Source organism: Lissotriton helveticus, chromosome 5_1 (genome assembly GCF_964261635.1).
Source record: "Lissotriton helveticus chromosome 5_1, aLisHel1.1, whole genome shotgun sequence".
Taxonomy (NCBI): domain Eukaryota; kingdom Metazoa; phylum Chordata; class Amphibia; order Caudata; family Salamandridae; genus Lissotriton; species Lissotriton helveticus.
In genome coordinates this window covers 461425666-461444418 of record NC_136065.1, presented here as the reverse complement: position 1 = coordinate 461444418, position 18753 = coordinate 461425666, and the positions used below count along the sequence as shown (strand labels likewise).

General features: G+C 41.8%; 1 protein-coding gene across 1 annotated transcript in view; it reads left to right on the top strand.

Moving 5' to 3' along the window:
- Positions 1 to 18753, top strand: part of LOC144753216 (uncharacterized) — a 405054-nt gene that overhangs the window by 206513 nt on the left and 179788 nt on the right. The window contains exon 2 of the mRNA XM_078640978.1: positions 12089 to 12170. Within this exon, the coding sequence (XP_078497104.1) occupies positions 12089 to 12170 (82 nt within the window). The remainder of the gene's footprint in view (positions 1 to 12088; positions 12171 to 18753) is intronic.

Here is an 18753-nt window from a genome sequence, read left to right as displayed (position 1 = left end):
TTGAGCAGTCTTCTTTCTCATGCAAGAGAAATGAATTGCCACAATTGCAATACTCATAGTAAAGTAAAGTGCGTACAGTAAAAGCAGGATTAAGAAATAATACTGTAAAAGCATTGATATGGTTTCTTAGCCATAAGATACTTTAAAATAGATAAAATATATACATACATATATACATTGACTAACGTACTCAACTGGTGCTTCTAAATACGCCTACCCCGGTGTACCTGACCTAAGCCTAATACGTGGGAAGGAGTAAGTAAGTAGCAGTTTTAAGTTAAGTTGGTTTTGCCAAGAATCTGACTCAAGAATTCTCTCTAAGGTTTTAGTCAGCTCCGTACCTGGGTAATAGAAAGCAGGAGGTCTTGTATCTCTCTCTCACGACTCGATATCCCAGTAACCCGCGAAGGTATCTGGAAACACCGGAGCTGGATTTCTCGGCAGGAGAAAAGACAGCGTCTCTCTCAGTGCGTCAAAAGGGAGGGGCAGCGTCCGTGGGCTCTCGCATCAGCTGGGCTCTCGGGCAAGTAGATAGCTGCTCTGCTCCCAAACCACCACCGTGTGTTTGCTTAGGGCAACGTTGGTATATTTATACCTGAAAGGTGCCGGGTTTGAGGTAAGGTTGGACATAAGACGTCAATAAAGATGTCACTAAGAACTGGCCGTTCTTACAGTGCTTCACAGGAGTTCTAGGACGAAATCAAAACAAAAGCAATGGGGATTTCCCAGGTTGCTGGAGGTTTGGTTTGTTTAGAGAACTCGTTGTGCTTTCTAGGAGTCCGGGGAAGTAGCCTTGCTTAATGTGACTGCATGGGCTACGACTAAATATGGATATGATTCCTTATGCCTTTATAGGGATATTATTTATTATAACCATACACGGGCATAAAATAGAAATATCGATTTAGGTTCCTAGATAAAAACACAATAAACTCAAATCCATAAAAGCCAAATACAACTTGCCACACTTCGCCACAGTGTAAATGGCAATTAGCAGATATAGATGTAAGGTCTGCTCGACTGTACCAAGGCCGGATCGGAAGCCGAATTGAAGATCCAAGATTATATTACGTTCCTCGGTCCAAAGCTGCAAAGGGTCCAACAGAATTCGACACATAATCTTCGCGGTGGAATTAATCAGTGAAATAGGGGAATAGCAGTGGAGGTCACTTTTCGAGCCCTTTTTAAAAATAGGAACAATGGTTGCATGGGACCAGTTCGTAGGAAGGCCAGTCACTGGGGCGGCATTGAGAACGTTTGTCAGTAAATAAAAGGGCCCACAGTGGAGTGTTCGATTTAAACATGCCCGAGGTAAGCCTGTCTGGACCAGGAGCACGCCCAACCACACAGATAGCCACAGCCTGCATGACCTCTTCCAGTTCAATGACGGGACCTGCAGAATACTTTGCAGAACATTGGTGCACATTTCAGCTGCTGGTCTGAGGCTGAGGAGGGACCAAAAGATTGTAATCAGGGATCGCTTGATTTTCTGAATATAGGTCAGCATAAAGTTCAGTGAAATGGGCAACCCAAGAATCAGATGGAATGACAATGTCAATGCCTGGTTCTGTTTTTGCCTAAGAAATTGTGATTAACTGTTTCCCAAAAGGTCTTACAGTCCCTGAGTTCACTTGCCTGGACTAGTGATGAAAATGCTGTCTCTCTAAAGGTATTCTTTCTGACTTTGAGGGCATCTCTATACAGAGATGGACATCTCTGCACCACACCCTGATCTCTGGGGGATTGCTTTCGAGAAGCGAATAACTGGTTGTGCACCAGGGTACAATTGGTGTCAAACCACTTTATAGGATGCTTGCTTCCTCTATAGTGTGGTACTAAAAGAAGATTGAATGCTGCTCCACAGATCTGATTAAAGTAGGATCCCACCACTTTGGGTAATCAGCTGAGAGACAAACCAAGAAGTCAGGGTAAGTAGAGAAAACTAGCTGTCCTAAAAAGAAGGGTTCGTCAACCTTGGACCATGCTTTTATTACCCCACTAGCAGCCCGTCCCGACGTTGTCCGGGTATGAAATAGAATGTGTGTAATGTGTGTATTTGGCAAGGGCAATTTATTTTAAAATCTTGCAGTAGACAACATTTTTTGTTTCATTAGAATAGGGACGGAGAAGGCCCAGCTGCAGCCCTGGTTGATGTTAGCAGGCGCGTGTAATTGGTGTAGTGATCGGCCGCCTGAGCCCGGCTACACCCCTGGTTGATGTTAGCAGGCGCGTGTAATGTCGTTGAATGAGAGAATTATCAGCCGCGGGTAAATCCGTTTAATGAGAGAGTTGAGTGACAGCGAGTAGGAGAGGCTGCTCATTTGCGTGTTCCCCCGCTTGAGGCCCAGATGCAGGCCTGTTTGATGTTAGCAGGCGCGTGTTCCCCCGCTTGAGGCCCAGCTGCAGCCCTGGTTGATGTTATCTGGCGTGTGTAATTAGTGTACTGATCCGCAGCCTGAGCCCGACTAGAGCCCTGGTTGATGGTAGCAGGCGCGTGTAATTTTGTTGATTGAGAGAGTTCAGTAACAGCGCGCAGGAGAGGCTGCAGTAACGTTACTTACCAGGCCTCCGGGTGAACGCGTTTGTCACGCCCCCAGCACACGGCCACAGCAGACGATCTTCTGATTAATGTATGACCCACATGGCATGAAGGGGGGAACGTAGCACACGCCTCCAGCGTTTCTCACACCCCCAGCGTGCCCCTTGATGCGGCGCAATTGCGTTCACATGGCATGAAGGCCGGACACACGCCCTCAGCGTTTCTCACGCCCCCAGTGTGACACGCCCCCAGCGTGTCACTCCACCAGCGTGCCCCTTGATGCTGCGCAGCAACGTAATTTGGGCTTGTATGTACGACTCACATGGCATGAAGGGCGGACACACGCCCCCAGCGTTTGTCACGCCCCCAGCACACGCCCACAGCCCACGATGTGATGGCCGTACCACACGCCCCCAGCGTTAGTCACACCCCCAGCCCTAGTCACACCCCCAGCCCACGCCCACAGCACAACGCAGACACGCCCACAAGGGACTACTTTGCTGGTACAGTTCTTTTACCTTTTAAATGTATAGAAGAGTTGGCCTAACGGCTAAGGCGCTCGACCTCGGACCTGGGGATCTGGGTTTGAGTCTTGGTAACGACGCCAAACATCCTGTGATTCTGGGCAAATCACTTAATCTTCCCGTGCCTAACAAAAATGAATGTGTGTCCTCATGTAACATAACTGGTGCTATGTAAAGCGCTCTGATACCTGATTCACTTCGGGTCAAGTTCGCGCTATATAAAACTCTGCAAAAAAAAAAAAAATATATATATATATATGGTGGCCGTCTGCATAGCCTATGTCCTTCTGCTGCAACTGCCCTTTCCAACGCTGTATTGGGTGTTGTGATTGGTGCTGTGGTTACTGAGATTACCCGCCTCAAAGGTTTGGGGTCTCTCTTTATAATATTAGTATGGAGCGCTGTATTGGGTGTTATGATTGGTGCTGTGGTTACTGAGATTACCCGCCTCAGAGGTTTGGGCTCTCTCTTTATAATATTACAATGGATGATTCTTAGAAGATGATAAACAGGTATTATGAGCCACTACAGGGTCCTGGAGCTCAAAGAGCTGTGAACAGAAATAGACAAAAGTCTGTACTCACTAAGGGGAGAATCAGCCAAACTATACTCCAAGACCCAATCTCTTAATGATTTAGAGAAGAGAATAAGAATAAAATCGATTTGGCTAGGTATACCTCGCCCCACAAATTTCAGTGTAGTGTTAGCTGTTGAGCTTAAAATATTGAAAGAAAAATGTAAGTTTAAGTTTAGCCAACAGCAAATTCAGTTCCTCACCAAGAGGACAATGTGCAAAATGGGTGTTAAAAACCCCTTCCCCATCCTCCAACCGGCAACATTTTTCATGGGAATACTGACAGATTTTTAAGTTAAAATCCCCCAGTAGAACCAGAGCACAACCACCATGTTTGTAGCTAATGCAGTTCTCAATGACTTTGAGCAAAGAACGTGCTAAGTCAACCTTAGAATGATGAAAAACACTGTTGGATAGATTTATCAGCAGCAATCTAGAGGCAGAACACTAAAACAGAATCATCTGGTAATATACTGAGTCACACTTTGTTCATAGAACCTTTGAGGAGAAAGAAAGGGAAACAAGCGCGATCAAACCATCCTTGGCCCTGCCCATATTACTAGTCACTGCTGACGTGTGATATGTAGCCAACCCATCCACATATATAGGGTCAGTAAGCCACGTCTCTTGTAGGCAAATAATAGCAAGGCACTCAATGAATTTAAGCTAATCTGGCCTGTACCAATTACTGGCTAGACCAGCAGTATTCCAGGAGGCTATGGACAATAATTGCAAGGGATTACTTGCACTGGCCCGAGAGGGAACGGGATTACACCCAGTGTGCATATAAAGCCTAGATGAAATTTTTCACTGAGGTAACACAGGCTCAGTTGGTGGATCGCTTCGCCCAAAGGGAGGAACTGCAGCAGGAAGTAAGTCCTGTTGGTCCAATTGGAAAGAGGGGTAAACCTGTTTAGAGGTCACCAGGTTTGGCTCTGATAGTAAAAAGGTAGGCAAACACCCTGGGGTCTGGAAAAATAACCCAGCGGAAGAGCCTCAATAGCAGTTGGCACCGGACAGGTAAAATTTAGGTGAGACAGGATGCCGTTGGCCATTCTTCGATCTTTAAAATTAATGACAATACAATCATTGCCATCTGGTATTAGAGTTTTGCCCACCCAGGGCGGGAACACTGCTCACAAAGTTTATCTTGTTATGACCTAACAAGGAACCAACCACTCGAGTATTGACCCAATGTACAACTTTATTAACCAATTGCTCATGACCTTCATATGAGCTCTTACTTAACGGAGGAACATTCCATAGGATCACAACAAAGGGGGCAGCCTGAGGGGCCAATTGCAACGTTTTGCGCTTGTAAGGACCAAAACGCTGATTAAAACTACAGAAATGTTTCCAGTGCCACCTGAACTAACTTGCTGAGCCCGATCCCTATTTATGCCTTCGGAAGGTTCTGTGAACGTGCCCCTGGAACATGGATAGGCTGGGCTGGGCTAGAACTATAAACGGTGGTCCTCATAGCCTGAAAAGAGGTGGTCACTCCACTAGAAACCAGGGGATGTGATGGGTGGTGTATTGGATGGCCCATGTCAGTGGCGCAGCCTGAGGGAATGGGCAAAGGCAGACTTACAAAGTGTTGCACCAACAAAGTGTCGCTCAGTTTGGTTAAGGCTTACTCGACCTTGCTTAATATATCACTGATGGGATCTTAAGATACAGTAAGTGAAGATATTAAATTTTGGGATATTTCAGCAACCAAAGTCACTAAAGAGGCTTGCATGCAGCTTATTAGTCGGGGTACGGTATCCCTGTTTGGATTTGCATCTGGAGTAGATGGAACAATAGATGGTTCTGGATATCGTTTTTTTTTTTTGTAAAAGTGGATATCGTTTTTTAGGTCTCTTCTGAGCCAGCCCATGCGCTGTCTGGTGAGACTTTTAGTATGTGGGCTTCAGAAAATGCTACCACGCGGGGGCCTAGAGCTTGCGGCTACATGCGCGGGCGCATGCTGGCTTTCCTCGCGGCACCCTTCCGTCATGCTCTTTTTTATCCCCCCTCCCGCTTTGCACTTTCGCGCCCGCGTCACTTTCACAGCAGCCTGGCTCTCTCACTGTCTGCGCGCCTCTCTCACTGTCTGCGCGCCTTCATTTGTTTATGAATGGTGCTGCTTTCATTTTAAGTACGCCTTAATTGTTTATGAACTGTGCCGCAACAGCATTTTTAAATTTCTTTTTTTCTAACTGGCAAACCAATTTATTGCCCTTTCGAACGTGCTGAGGGACATCTGTTTTTTCGCCCGTCCCCAATTCACCCCTTCTGTTGTTCACTGTTGATCGAACTTGCTTTCCTGTCCCAGCCTTTCATCTCCCCACCCCTTCTCCATCCTCAACCACTTTGCTTGCTGCTGTCTTCTGAGCGCTGCTCGCTTGTTTAAGTAAGAAATGCAAGTTGCATCGAGAGTGATGCTTACAGAACGGGGCCACATGTGACAGTCAGGGGAGGGGAAGATTAATCAATTTGGTCCCATTTTGAATGTGAGGACGGAATTAGCATGCTTGTGCTCTCGGTCTAAGTACTCTATTAAGTGTAGCAGATATTGGATTGGTATCTATGGAGCAGCGTCCTATCACTATCTAGTCCCAAAGCACTTTTTGAGTGGTCCAATTGTGTTACTTCCTTACTCGGCGCTTCATACCACTGGCGAAGTCGTGAGGCATTCTGATTTGCATCAGGCGGGCTCCTGGTCTCTAGTCAGAGCAACGGGTCAGCCAGCAAGATGTTTCACAAATCGAACCATACATTCTGAGAAGACATCCAGTCTTCTAACCTGGATCTCAGGGGCACCAATGCATGCAAGAAAAAATGCTTCAAGGTCAGCATTAAAATAAAAATATAATTCGGGTGCAGAGGGCTGGTCACACCCTTGCCTTTAGTGTCACTGCACCTGCTGCACTAATTATAGGAGCGCTCTGTCTTTTCTTCTCTCTTCCATATCTCCATTCATCTGTCGTCGCCCCTCCTTTCATGTCCTCTGCCCTGCCCATTTCTCTTTTGCTTTTTGTCTGTCCTTATGCCTTACCTCTTTCGTCCCTCTTGTCCACCGTCCATATTTGTGGCCAGTTTGCCTTTCACTTTCTTTGCTCTCCTTTCTCTCTCATCCATAACTTTCTCCCATTCTATCAAATTTTCTTCCTTTCATCGGTTTCTTTCACCCTCTACTTTTCTTATATTCCTTTTATGTCTTGTGGTTGTCCTTTACCGAATATCCCTCCATTCCCCACCTCTGCGCACCATCCCCATAGAGTAAACACAAGCCAGGCCCAAGCCAGACCCTAAACGAACTGTAGTTGGTCGAGTGCAGACTGTCAGCCTCCCATCTTAGGGAGAATTAGTTGGTAATTGGTGGGGACAGGAGGATCATTCAAAGGGATTTTAAACGTGGAGGAGTGTGGCTAACTGATTAGAGCTGCAGACCCTGATGCATAGGTCTGGCCCGGGATCAGGGTTCAATTCCCGACGCGGCAGGGTCCTGAGCCCAAAATGTCCACGGACTCGATAATTCTCGCCTCGGTGCCTATTCTAATCATGGGGTCCCACGTTGCAACTCTGGGCAATAGTTGCTTAATCTCCACTACGGCGGCCCACCCGCTGCGGGATGCCCAGTAGGGGTTATCTCACAGGGAAAAGCCAGGACGGGTTCCCAAGGCAAGCGCCTTGATGCCTTCGGGTGATACGTGTGCTATATAAGTCGCAATACAATACAATACAATACAAACAGTGGTGGTAAAATGTAATACGTCCAAGCTGATGGCACCATGGCTTTTAAAAAGGATTGATTAATAATGCTAGTAGCAGCAGAAACAGAATTTGCGGTGAAGTGTAAAACAGGAGTCAGTTGGGGATCCTGATTTAACTAACAGATCCTATAGTATCGCAGCCTCTGATATGAAATGAGTACATTTTAACACCGTCTGATCCAGAGAAGAAGAAACCAGAAAGGTAGGCTTCCTATTGAGGTCTAGCTGGATAGAATGTTGGATAGTAACAATTTGTTCATTAAAAAAGCAGGCTAGATTATCACACAGGTCTACTAAAGCATGAATAGTAGGACTACAGATTACAGGTTTAGAAAATGCATTTATAATTGAAAACCCTTGAAATGGATACAAAGATTACTCACACGTGTGATTCACATACTTCCAGTCTTTAACGATGTCAGAGTTCCATCAGCATGTTAAACTGCAGGAGAGTTATTGCCACCAAGTCAAACCCATGCTTTCAACTAGAATCCTTTACTTTCCTCTTCTTTGCCATATCCCTGGAGATCCAGAACAGTGCTGCAGGTGAGGTCATTGTTTCTTTGTGAGGTCATGGCCTGCCTTCCTGGCTGAGCACCTGAGTGAGGCTGCCATAAAGGTATCCATGTCAGTTGTTTCTGGGGGAGTTGCTCGTGAAATGACTAATACTAGTGAACTCCATCTGGTGCTAGGAGGTACAGAAATAGAACATCTTCAACAGCTAGTACAGTGGTGGAAATGTATATCTAGAATGAATGATACAGAACTATATGTTAACATGTCTAGCTTTTTTTTTATTTATCACTTAATACCAGGACATTACCTGGTTTTCAGGTGGATGTTTTGCTCATGGGGTAATAAAAGGCACAGGGAGATAAGTGGAATTAATTGCAAAGCCCACATGTTCAGAATAAGTAAATTTGCTCTAGGTGTATGTGTTGACAACATGTAAACTTTTCAGGGATTCAAAAAGAAGATCCAGTCGGTTCTCTATAAAGTCCATAGGACATGTTACTCAATGTGAATCATTTAGGCCCTGATTAGAAGGTAATCAGAACTCATGCCTGGAAGGACCGATGTCACTGGTATCACCATGCATTAGGAGCTAGCCCCTGATAAATAGCGGATAATGTCAGAAATCAATGTTTCTGTACTGATTCCTTCATGCTATTCCTCGTTTTTGGGATATTTGTGTAATTCATGCTTTAAATTGGGGATATGTCCAGGTGACAAACTTTGGGACCACTTTTTTTTGGCAAAACCTGTAGTTACCTATCTGCCTTATTACAAGTGCATTATAAGCTATGGCACTTGTAAAAAGGTGCTTGGATTAACTGTCACATTTGGTATGGAGTCATCCATTTGCCGAACTGTAAATCAACCCTAAATGATTTGATCATAATCACATTAATTTCACGTTTTTATAATTGCATTTCATATACATTATTTTACACACAAGAAGATTATGCAATTACTTAGAATCACATGACCATTGGTCAAGTGCTGAAGCTAAGACGAGAATTCAGTTGCCAAAGTTAGGAAATGTAGTCACTACACCACAGCTCCCCCACATCTAACGTTTTCTACATAAGGAAAATGTTCCACCCTTGGAGAAGCCCTTTCACATTGAAACCTGGGGGTGTTCCTTCCTACTCTCACCCTAGAAATGTACTTGCTCCTACCTGTAATGAGCAAATATATTTTGTTTTGATGGTGGGAAACTAACTGCGTAAATTTGGGACTACGCAGAGATTCAAACCTTTGTTTATATTCACTTACTTTTGCTGGGTGCCCCACTTAAAAAAGCTCACCTCCTATCAACTCTAAAACTTACAAATGCAGCAGTCTTGCCATGCTTGGGGAATTGTTGCAATTATAAATATATCGAAAAAAACTGGAGCCCTCTCGTGGCTAAACTCTGGGACCATGGAGAGGTAAGCTTTCTAAAGGTCAAACCATGTCACCCTAGAGTTTGGAACACATGTCCGACTGTTTCCCATTAAGGAGCCCTAATCAGGATTCTTTTTCCTTACCAGAATTCGATATTGCAGTACATTCTCCACAAGTGAGCCCAGCTGGTCTAGCTAGGAGGTGAGTCACATGCATGACAGGCTAACTTCATAGGCCTCTGTTAACTCCAAATAGAATCCAAACCCGAAAGCTGTCTTTTTAATTCAACAGGCCGTTTCCATCCCCACCCACCCCTTACAGTCCTGAAGAAGACCCGCATAGACGCCCCAAGTGCGCTACCATAGGGTTGAAACGTCGACAAATTTTCTGAAGATTCTGTACCAGATACTGACACTTGCAGTATACAGAATACATTAGTCACTGTATATACATTGGTCACAATCCCTTCTTTTCCCCTTCCCCTAATCACTACCGTTGGAAATCCTCATTGTATATATTGTAGATTGCACCTGCACAAATGTCACTAAGCACCAAATGTCACTCATTTCACAAACTGCCAACCACTGTACAGCTTTTTCTTCATGTATGTTTACAAACAAATGAATATATAAATGAATATAATTTATAAAGATATCTCTCGAAATCATGGATGGTTTGGATTCCCATCTTTAGTTCTTTGAATAATTTTGACCTGATTTCTTCAGTTTACAATGAATGATTAATATTGTGTGTGAATAGGAGATAAAGTAAAGAAATATAGTTCACCCGAATGAACCAACTGTTTAATATAACTACGTTACTGCCCAGGTTCAGAGGGATACTGGGTTACCCCATTTGTTACTTAACTCAAATTTTAAATGGCTAGAAGGTCTGAGCAAAAGTATGACTGAGTTTGAAGCCAAGCTAAAACAGATTCAATACAAAAAATGTCAAAAAGGATACCTGTAAATTCATACTTGGATGGGTATACCCATACATTAGAGAAGACTACTTTAGCAGTAGAAAAAAATCAGGTTTTAATACTGACAGTGACTCAAAAGACACAAGACCTATGAGGTCTGTCTGATGCACGGTTAACAGTGATGATTATTCGAGCAGAAGGGGAACCCTATAATGAAGCCTGTCACCAAATTTAACCATGGTGGGTGAGGGTTACACAAAAAAAAAAGTATGACGCTTCTCCCTGTTGGAGGTTTAACACTCACAACAGAGTATGGCTGTAGTAATTTTTATATATATGTAACTAGAAGGACAAGCTCCACTTTGGGAAATACTGTTATCTCCCCCTTATTTCTTTGGTGCAATTATAAATATATCCAATAAACAAAAAATTCAACCAGCTGTATTGAAGATTTTTAATTTTGTAAAGTGATTCTCTGTGAAGCTAAGTTCAACAACAGATTGTAAACCCCACCCTAAGTGCTTTACTCATGATCAGATGATTATGTCCAATATCGCTTCATAGATAAGTCTTAGCGGTTGATTATGATGTCATTCGGAAACCATTCCCACCAAATCAGTTTCAGGATGGTTTCTGACTGAATTGGATTCTGGGAGTCCGTCTAAATGAATGCTTCCCACTACCATTCGGTCGATGGGAGCCTGTGTTCCGACCGAATACACAGGCTCCCATTGAAGAAAGGAGTGGTTGGGGAAAATCGTGCACACTGTGGCGGGCACCCCAAGGTGCCTGCCACACTGTGCATGGTTAGAAAGGGGGAACCCATGGGTACCCCCCTGGGCCTGATTCAGAGCCCCCGGGTGAAGGGTGGCCTGCTACGGGCCCCAAAAGTCAGATTCCAACAGCCGATCCATGTCGGAACAACCGATTTGTAAAGGCTGTCCGAATCCGACATCTTTATTGCTCGATCAGAAACGCGGTCCGTAGACCTGTACAAGTCTGCTCCGAACAACTCGGTTACTCCAAATGCCATTCGGAACCTAGTCGGGCAGTCCAAACGGTTTATGTACATCATAATCGGTCGTTTGTAAATGTTTCTGAGTCGGTCGGAAACAAGGCTTTCGAATCAGATTCGAATTAATTGAATGCCGTTCGGAGCCTTTCCGAACACTATCGTAATCGCCCCTTTATGTGAGCTTCCCTTCAGGTTGTACTCTTGACATTGAAGGATACCATGGCTTGAAGCAGTTTTATATGAACATAAAAAAGTATGAGAAAGCTTTATTAGAATCCATTTATTTGAACCTGCCTCCTTGTAATTTTCATGATTAATGTCATTTATCACATATTTAAATTCTACTTTGTCAAAGCCATTTATTGCATAATGTGTTTCTCAATTTTTTTTCCTCGAAGGATTACATAGATCCTCTTACTCTTAACTTTCCCCACTGCTCTACCATCTCTTTCCTACACTGCAGCCTTTCTATCATTTATTTTTATTCTTTGCTCCTTGTGGGGGTATTCACAGATTGCCCTTCTATCGTTCCCTATATGTTTGCTTGCAGACTACCTTCCACTTCCCCAGCACCTCCTCCTTCTTTTCTTCATCCTTCCTGCCCCTTTCAATGTATTTTATTTTTCTTAGGGGGACAGCCAATAGACTTCAAGGCTCCCACTTGTGAGTTATTTACTATTTTTCGTTATTCCCCCCACACCGTGTTCTGCCCTTGTCTCACACACTGGATTATTTTAAGGTCCTCACCATCACCATTCATTTTAGTTTAATCCTTTTCCTACCTAGCTACCTTTTGCCATTCTCTCCATAGTTGTATTTTGCACTCCTGTTCAATCCGTTTAGCCTTTTTTTTCTTCCTTTTTTAGGTTGAGCCTGGCTGTGCACATGCGCTGTATGCAAGACATGTTGTATTTACTGAAATGACAGTGATCCCACCTGCTGCTTACCGTAGGTTGACTCTAGCATTGTTCTTCTTTGCTGCCTCCTAATTGGTTTGTGCATTCAATACATCACTTTCATTTCTAGCTGAGGAGCACCTCTCAAGTCCAGATTAATTTTGACTTGATTAGTGCTCCTCCACTGATGCAAGTACTATTTCTTAGACCGCCCATTGTATTTTGCCAGTCTGTCCTTTACCCCGATCACTCATTTTCTCCGTCGCTTTAAGTAATTGGTTTTTCTTTTCATCTTTTATGCACACTCTGTTGCATTTTGCCCGTTTGTCCCTTCCGCCTCATCGCTCGTTTTCTGTCGCTTTCAGTAATTGCTTTTTCCTTTAATCTTTTAGGCACACTCCTTTGCTTGTTTTAACTTTTTTTTGTTAACTTTTGTACCCGCACTCCAAAGGTATTGGAGCCCAGGCTCGAACCCAGTTCCCCAGCATCAAAGTTGGCCGCTCCAGCCATTATCCATAACCTCATTGCCCCGTTCTGCCTGCTCCCTCCTCCCTCGCCTAATCACAGGATGGCCCCCTCCCATAAATATCTTCCCATTCCAAGGCACTTCCTTTGTTTCTGTTGTGCGAACATTTTTTTTCTCTTAGACTTTGAGGGGTTGCAAGGGTACTCCTTGTTTAGGCGTCACACTTTGGGGATTTTATTCTTCCCTGAAGAGTGGGAGATTATTGTAATAATGTAGCGCGTACCACGTTTAATATTCATGTACTGACGCTGTGCTCCCTGCACAGCGGAGAGGCTAACAACCTGTGGCCTTAAAGGCACAGAGAAATCTAAAGTGGCACTGCTGGGGGAAGAATTGTTCACGGTGAGGTGGCCCATGATTTTGCCATTCTTCCAACCAAAGATAAATATAAGCTGTGTATTATTTACTTATGGCATGACATTTTCCAGTTTTCCTGACGGTAGCGAGCGCGATGCTCTAAACAAACAAGCTTTATAAATGTTAGTTCAGCTTGAAAATAATAGTATTTACTTAATAGTACCCAATTTGCAGTATGTCAGGACCCCATACTTAAGTTTCTTTTCGTAGACTATGCTTGAACATTTAAAGCATTTTATTCTTTTAATTATTGTATTGTTTTTTTGTTCCTCATGTACGTTAGTAAGGTGTTACAACTGATATAAACTCTTATTAAACAGTTCCCTTTGCTGCTCCTTACTCTTCACTCAGTATGATAGTGGTAATTTTGAGTTTTACTATAGCGCATGTACACTGTCCTCAACGCCCTCTGAATTGTCAGATGTGAATTTCATGGCGATGGGTTAATCCACATAAAGGTTGCTACTTTAAGGAAATGTTTTGTGACCCTCGGCCCGCATCTCTGTCTGCTCTTAATGATGTTTGACTTCTGATTCACAAGAGCTTATGCTTTGTGTAGTGTTTGTTCTGCAACTGTTGCTGAAGTTATATTGACCACTGTGTTTCCTTACTTTGCTTCTTTGTGAGCTAGTCTAATCAACTATCCACGAGGCTGAGGGAGAATGTGGGAAAACATACTAAACGTAAGCAAAAATAATAATGTGCATTGTTCATGCTTATTAATATTTGTTGTTTTGTTTTTTTACATTGTGCTTGTTTTCATAGTCCCAGCACTATTACACTACCACTCATCTTGGTGGCTCAGTTAATCAGCCCTACTATTGAAACTGTCACTTGTTTTTTTCAGAGCAACATTTTCAATCTTTGTTCATTTCAATCCTATTGCGTTAAACAACTTGAACCATTAATTCAACTGTAGAATATGTTGTTAAGGAAGGCCTAGGATTTAGTAATCTAGTAACCTCAGTTTGTGTTAATTTGTTGTAAACACGATTATTGCAACATAGGTTTCACATTTTCAAAGTTTTGAAGTGAGTTATTTATCATTGATACCAGGGTGATGATAGCCTTTTTGCCTTCCAATATCTTTCAGCTAAAAATCAGTACTACTTTGGGATGGTAGCATAACTCCACACCATTCCACATAATTACAATCAGCATAATTTCACTCAAAGCCACACACTTCCAATCTGCTCAATCCAACTCTACACATTTCCATTCCACACCACTTAATTTGAGTAAAAACTACATATTTCAACTCAACAAAAACAATTAAACAACACACCACATACATCCAATCCACACCATAGCATTCCATATCATGCCACAAAATTCAACAGCACACCACATAAACTCCGCAACATACCACTCCAAAACACAAAATGCCATTCCTCATAATTTCACTGACACACAGTCCTACTCCACATTATTCCAATGCACGCAACACCCCATAATTACCTTTCACATATTTGCATTGAACACCATGGCACATAATTCCACTCCACAAATCCACTCCATGCCACACAATTCCACCACACACAATTTTGCAACAAAAAATTCCAATCCAACCCACATAATTCCACTCCAGACCACATACATCCACTCCAGTCCAAAACACCTGGGTAAAAGACATTGTCATTTACAATGCCAATACCTCTAACTCTCACAAATGTGAGACCTATTGCATTGCAAATACTTGTTCTTTCTTATTGTTCAAAGTCACAAAATAAATAGAACAATGACTACCACGATCCTAAACATGTCTTATCCTCAGGATTTAATTACTCCCCCCAAAAAATGAAGAGCTTTCTACACACTTTTGCAATTAATATTTTTGTTGGAATTTTGGTTCACTGACACAACATTGATGTAATAAATATCGATGAACAATATAGAGTAAAAAATATAGACATCAAAAATATAGACTCCTATACGTAAACAGGTAGGTACAAAAATATTGACTAAAAAGTATCGATGTAAAAAATATAGATGTATAAGATATCAACTTTTATAGATATATTAAAAAATAATGTATATTAAATATTCAATTTAATTTTAACAAAATGAAATAAGTGTAATATACATTTTAATAAAATATAACAAATAAACTTAATAAAAATAGATAAACACACCAACAATTATTTATACATATATATTTACTTTAAAATAGTTAATAAACTATTATTTTTAATTGATGTTTAAAGGTTAAAATTATATAAAAATATATATATCAATTACTTAAAATATAAAAAAAATCTATAAAAAAGAAAACATTAAACTATAAAAAAATATTTAAGCTTACATTTCACAATGCAGCCAGTGCAACAGAAGGGTAAGTGTTGGATAGCAGAGTAATTAAATTTACTATTCCAAGTCCAGTGAGTGCAACAATAGGGAAAGTGTTGGATAGCGAAGGGGTAAAAATTACTATTGCCACTCCAGTAAGAGCAACAGTAGGGAAAGTGTTGGATAGCGGAGGGGCAAAAATTACTATTCCCACTCCAAATAGTGCAACAGTAGGGAAATTGTTGGATAGTGGAGGGGTAAAAATTACTATTCCCACTCCAAAGAGTGCAACAGTAGAATAAGTGTTGGATAGCGGAGGGGTAAAACGCACTATTCCATCTCCAGTGAGTGCAACAGTAGGGAAAATGCTGGATAGTGGAGGGGTAAAAAATACTATTCCTACTCCAGTGAGTGCAAAAGTAGGGAAAATGTTGAATAGCAGAGGAGTTAAAATTACTATTCCAGCTCCACTGAGTTCAACAGTAGGGAAAGTGTTGGACAGAGGAGAGGCAAAAATGAATATTCCCACTCCAATGAGAGCAACAGTAGGATAAGTATTGAATAGCGGAGGGGTAAAAAATGTTATTCCCACTCTGGTGAGTGCAACAGTAGGGAAAGTGTTAGATAGCGGAGGGATAAAAATTACTATTCCCTCTCCAGTGAGTGCAACAGTAGGGAAAGCATTGGGTAGCGAAGGGGTAAAAATTACCATTCGAACTCCAGTGAGTGCAACAGTAGAGAAAGTGTTGGATAGCGGAGGGGTAAAATGTACTATTCTCACGCCGGTAAGTGCAACAGAAGGGAAAGTGTTGGATAGGAGATGGGTAAAAATTACTTTTCTCAATCCAGCAAGTGCATCAAGTAGGGAAAGCGTTGGATAGCGGAGAGGCAAACATTACTATTCACACTCCAACAGTTAAAAATAAATAAAAATATTAAAAATTAAAACATATATAAATAAAAATATATAATATATATTTTTTTAAATTAGATACATAAAAAGAAAACATATTATATTATTAATTGCATATAACAAATACCTACAAATATTATATTATATAAAATAAAATAATAAATTCATTAAACAAAATAATTCTTTTAAACTAGAAAATATTTACAAACAAAAATATTGATTAATACATAAATGTATTTATTTTATTTTCTACCCTATAGCACCACACCAATAACAACACACTTCAACATTTTAAATAAAACGTACTTCCATAATTAACATAATTAATAATCAATAATAAATATTATTAATACAAAAAGACGAATATGCATTGATTAACTACCCACACTTTAACACTATAATGTCCACAACACACACCGATATTAAACTATAAAATAATGAAAAACAGTTAAAACTCATTTCTAAATTAAAAACTATTTCTATCAACAACTAATTATAAAGTAATTAAAATGTATTTAATTCCACCCCTTTACCCCTTTAAAAGTAGAAAACAACACACACAAAAATAAACAATTACCCAAAATAAAAATCTAATAATTAACATTAATTAACAATTATATATTAATTAACAAATTACTTCCCATCCATTACCCCTATAAACACCACAACACACACCTAAAATTAATTACACAATTGCCATCATATTTTTTTAATTAATTTAATTAATATAAATGCACAAATAATTATTAATAAATAAATAAATAAACTACTAATTAATTAGCAACCAACTACTAATTCATCAATTAAAAATAAATTACTCCCCACCCTTTAAACCTATAAACACCAAAACGCACACCTGAAATTAATTACACAATTACCATAAATAATTACTAATTAATTTAGATTAATTGTCCGCCATGGAAAGGCATTCCACCGCACACATCATAATATGGATGGCGGTGTCTGCAAGGCACCTCCACCATATTATGGGCCTTTTCCACCCGGCAGACTATCTTGATGATTGCCTGTCAGCGGAAAAGCGGTGGATGGTCTTTCTGTCCACCGCGGTGCCCTCTGACATGCTAATGTGGTGGGGGTAAATGGCCGTCCGGCGGGGAGTTTTGGCGGGCGGATCGCTACTGCCGGTCGCTCGGGGGCGATCCGCCTGCCATGATGACAGGCACCAGAGTGTTTAGTATCTATCTACTGTGTGTTAGCCAAAACATTTATGAGCCCAATTTCTTTTTATGGGGGGGGTTCTTGTATCCACCCATAGGGACCCATTACGATTGCGGGCGGATGGACACCGCCGGTGGCTACTGCCGGGTCGGTGGTGGCGATCCACCCGCCAAATGTCCCTGGTACTCCCCACCGCCATATTAGTATGACTGGAGGCACCATGGCAGACAGAAAGACCGTCTGCCGCTTTTCCGCCGGTCGATTTGTCGACTGGGCAGAAAAGGGACACAATATGGTGGCGGTGTCTGCGATGCCGCCATGGAAAGGCATTCAGTGTTTGTTATTGGGGCCTGCTGCTGGCATCCAGAGTGTTGGGTGGACATGGGGGGTACCCCCCTCATTGCAATGCACTTTGTGGCAGGCACCACGTGGTGCCTGCCATGTTGTGCATGGCAATGATGTGCACAATCCTTCCACATTGTGAGCGGGGCTGCAGCCAGCAAATCCACCCACAATGTAAAAGGGCTAGGATGCGCACGCCAGTGTGGCGGACGTATCCTAATTTGCATGGTGGGACTGCCTCAACATCGACAGTCAGTCCCGTGCTCGGTTGCGGTCCACCCGCGATAGTAGTAGACCCCATACTGCCGCTTGATTTGTGAGAACTAGTATTGTAGTGTAGTTCCTATATTCCCAATAGGCTCTGCGCATTGGAATAATATATTCAGCAGTGTAGACGTAGGACTGAGGTTATCTAGGTCTCTACTGACTATATTAGACTTAAGGTTTGCCAGCTAGCTCAGAGGTCACTAGAAACTTTCTCGAATAAACGAGGAGGAGTTTAACCTCCCTGGATAGACAAGAAGGGATTAGCTTCTGACAACCATAAAACATGACAACTTTGCTCTCCCTGAATAAGAGTGTATCTCTAGAGTCGTGTGAAAACAAAAGACAGCTATTTCACTCAGTCAAGATGTGCGTACTTAGTTTCACCAGAATGCAGAGAAAAGAGAGACAGGCGTTTTCAATAAAAGGTGTTATTTATAGAGCAGTCTTCTTCCTCATACAAGAGAAATTAATTGCCACGATTGTAATGCTCATGGTAAAGTAAAGTGCGTACAGTAAAAGGAGTAGTATAAAATAATACTGTAAAAGCATTGATATGGTTTCTTAGCCATATGATACTTTAAAATAGATAAAATATATACATACATATATACATTGACTAATCGTACTCAACTGGTGCTTCTAAAGACGCCTACCCCGGTGTACCTGACCTAAGCCTAATACATGGGAAGGAGTAAGTAAGTAGCAGTTTAAGTTAAGTTTGTTTTGCCAAGAATCTGACTCAAGAATTCTCTGTAAGGGTTTAGT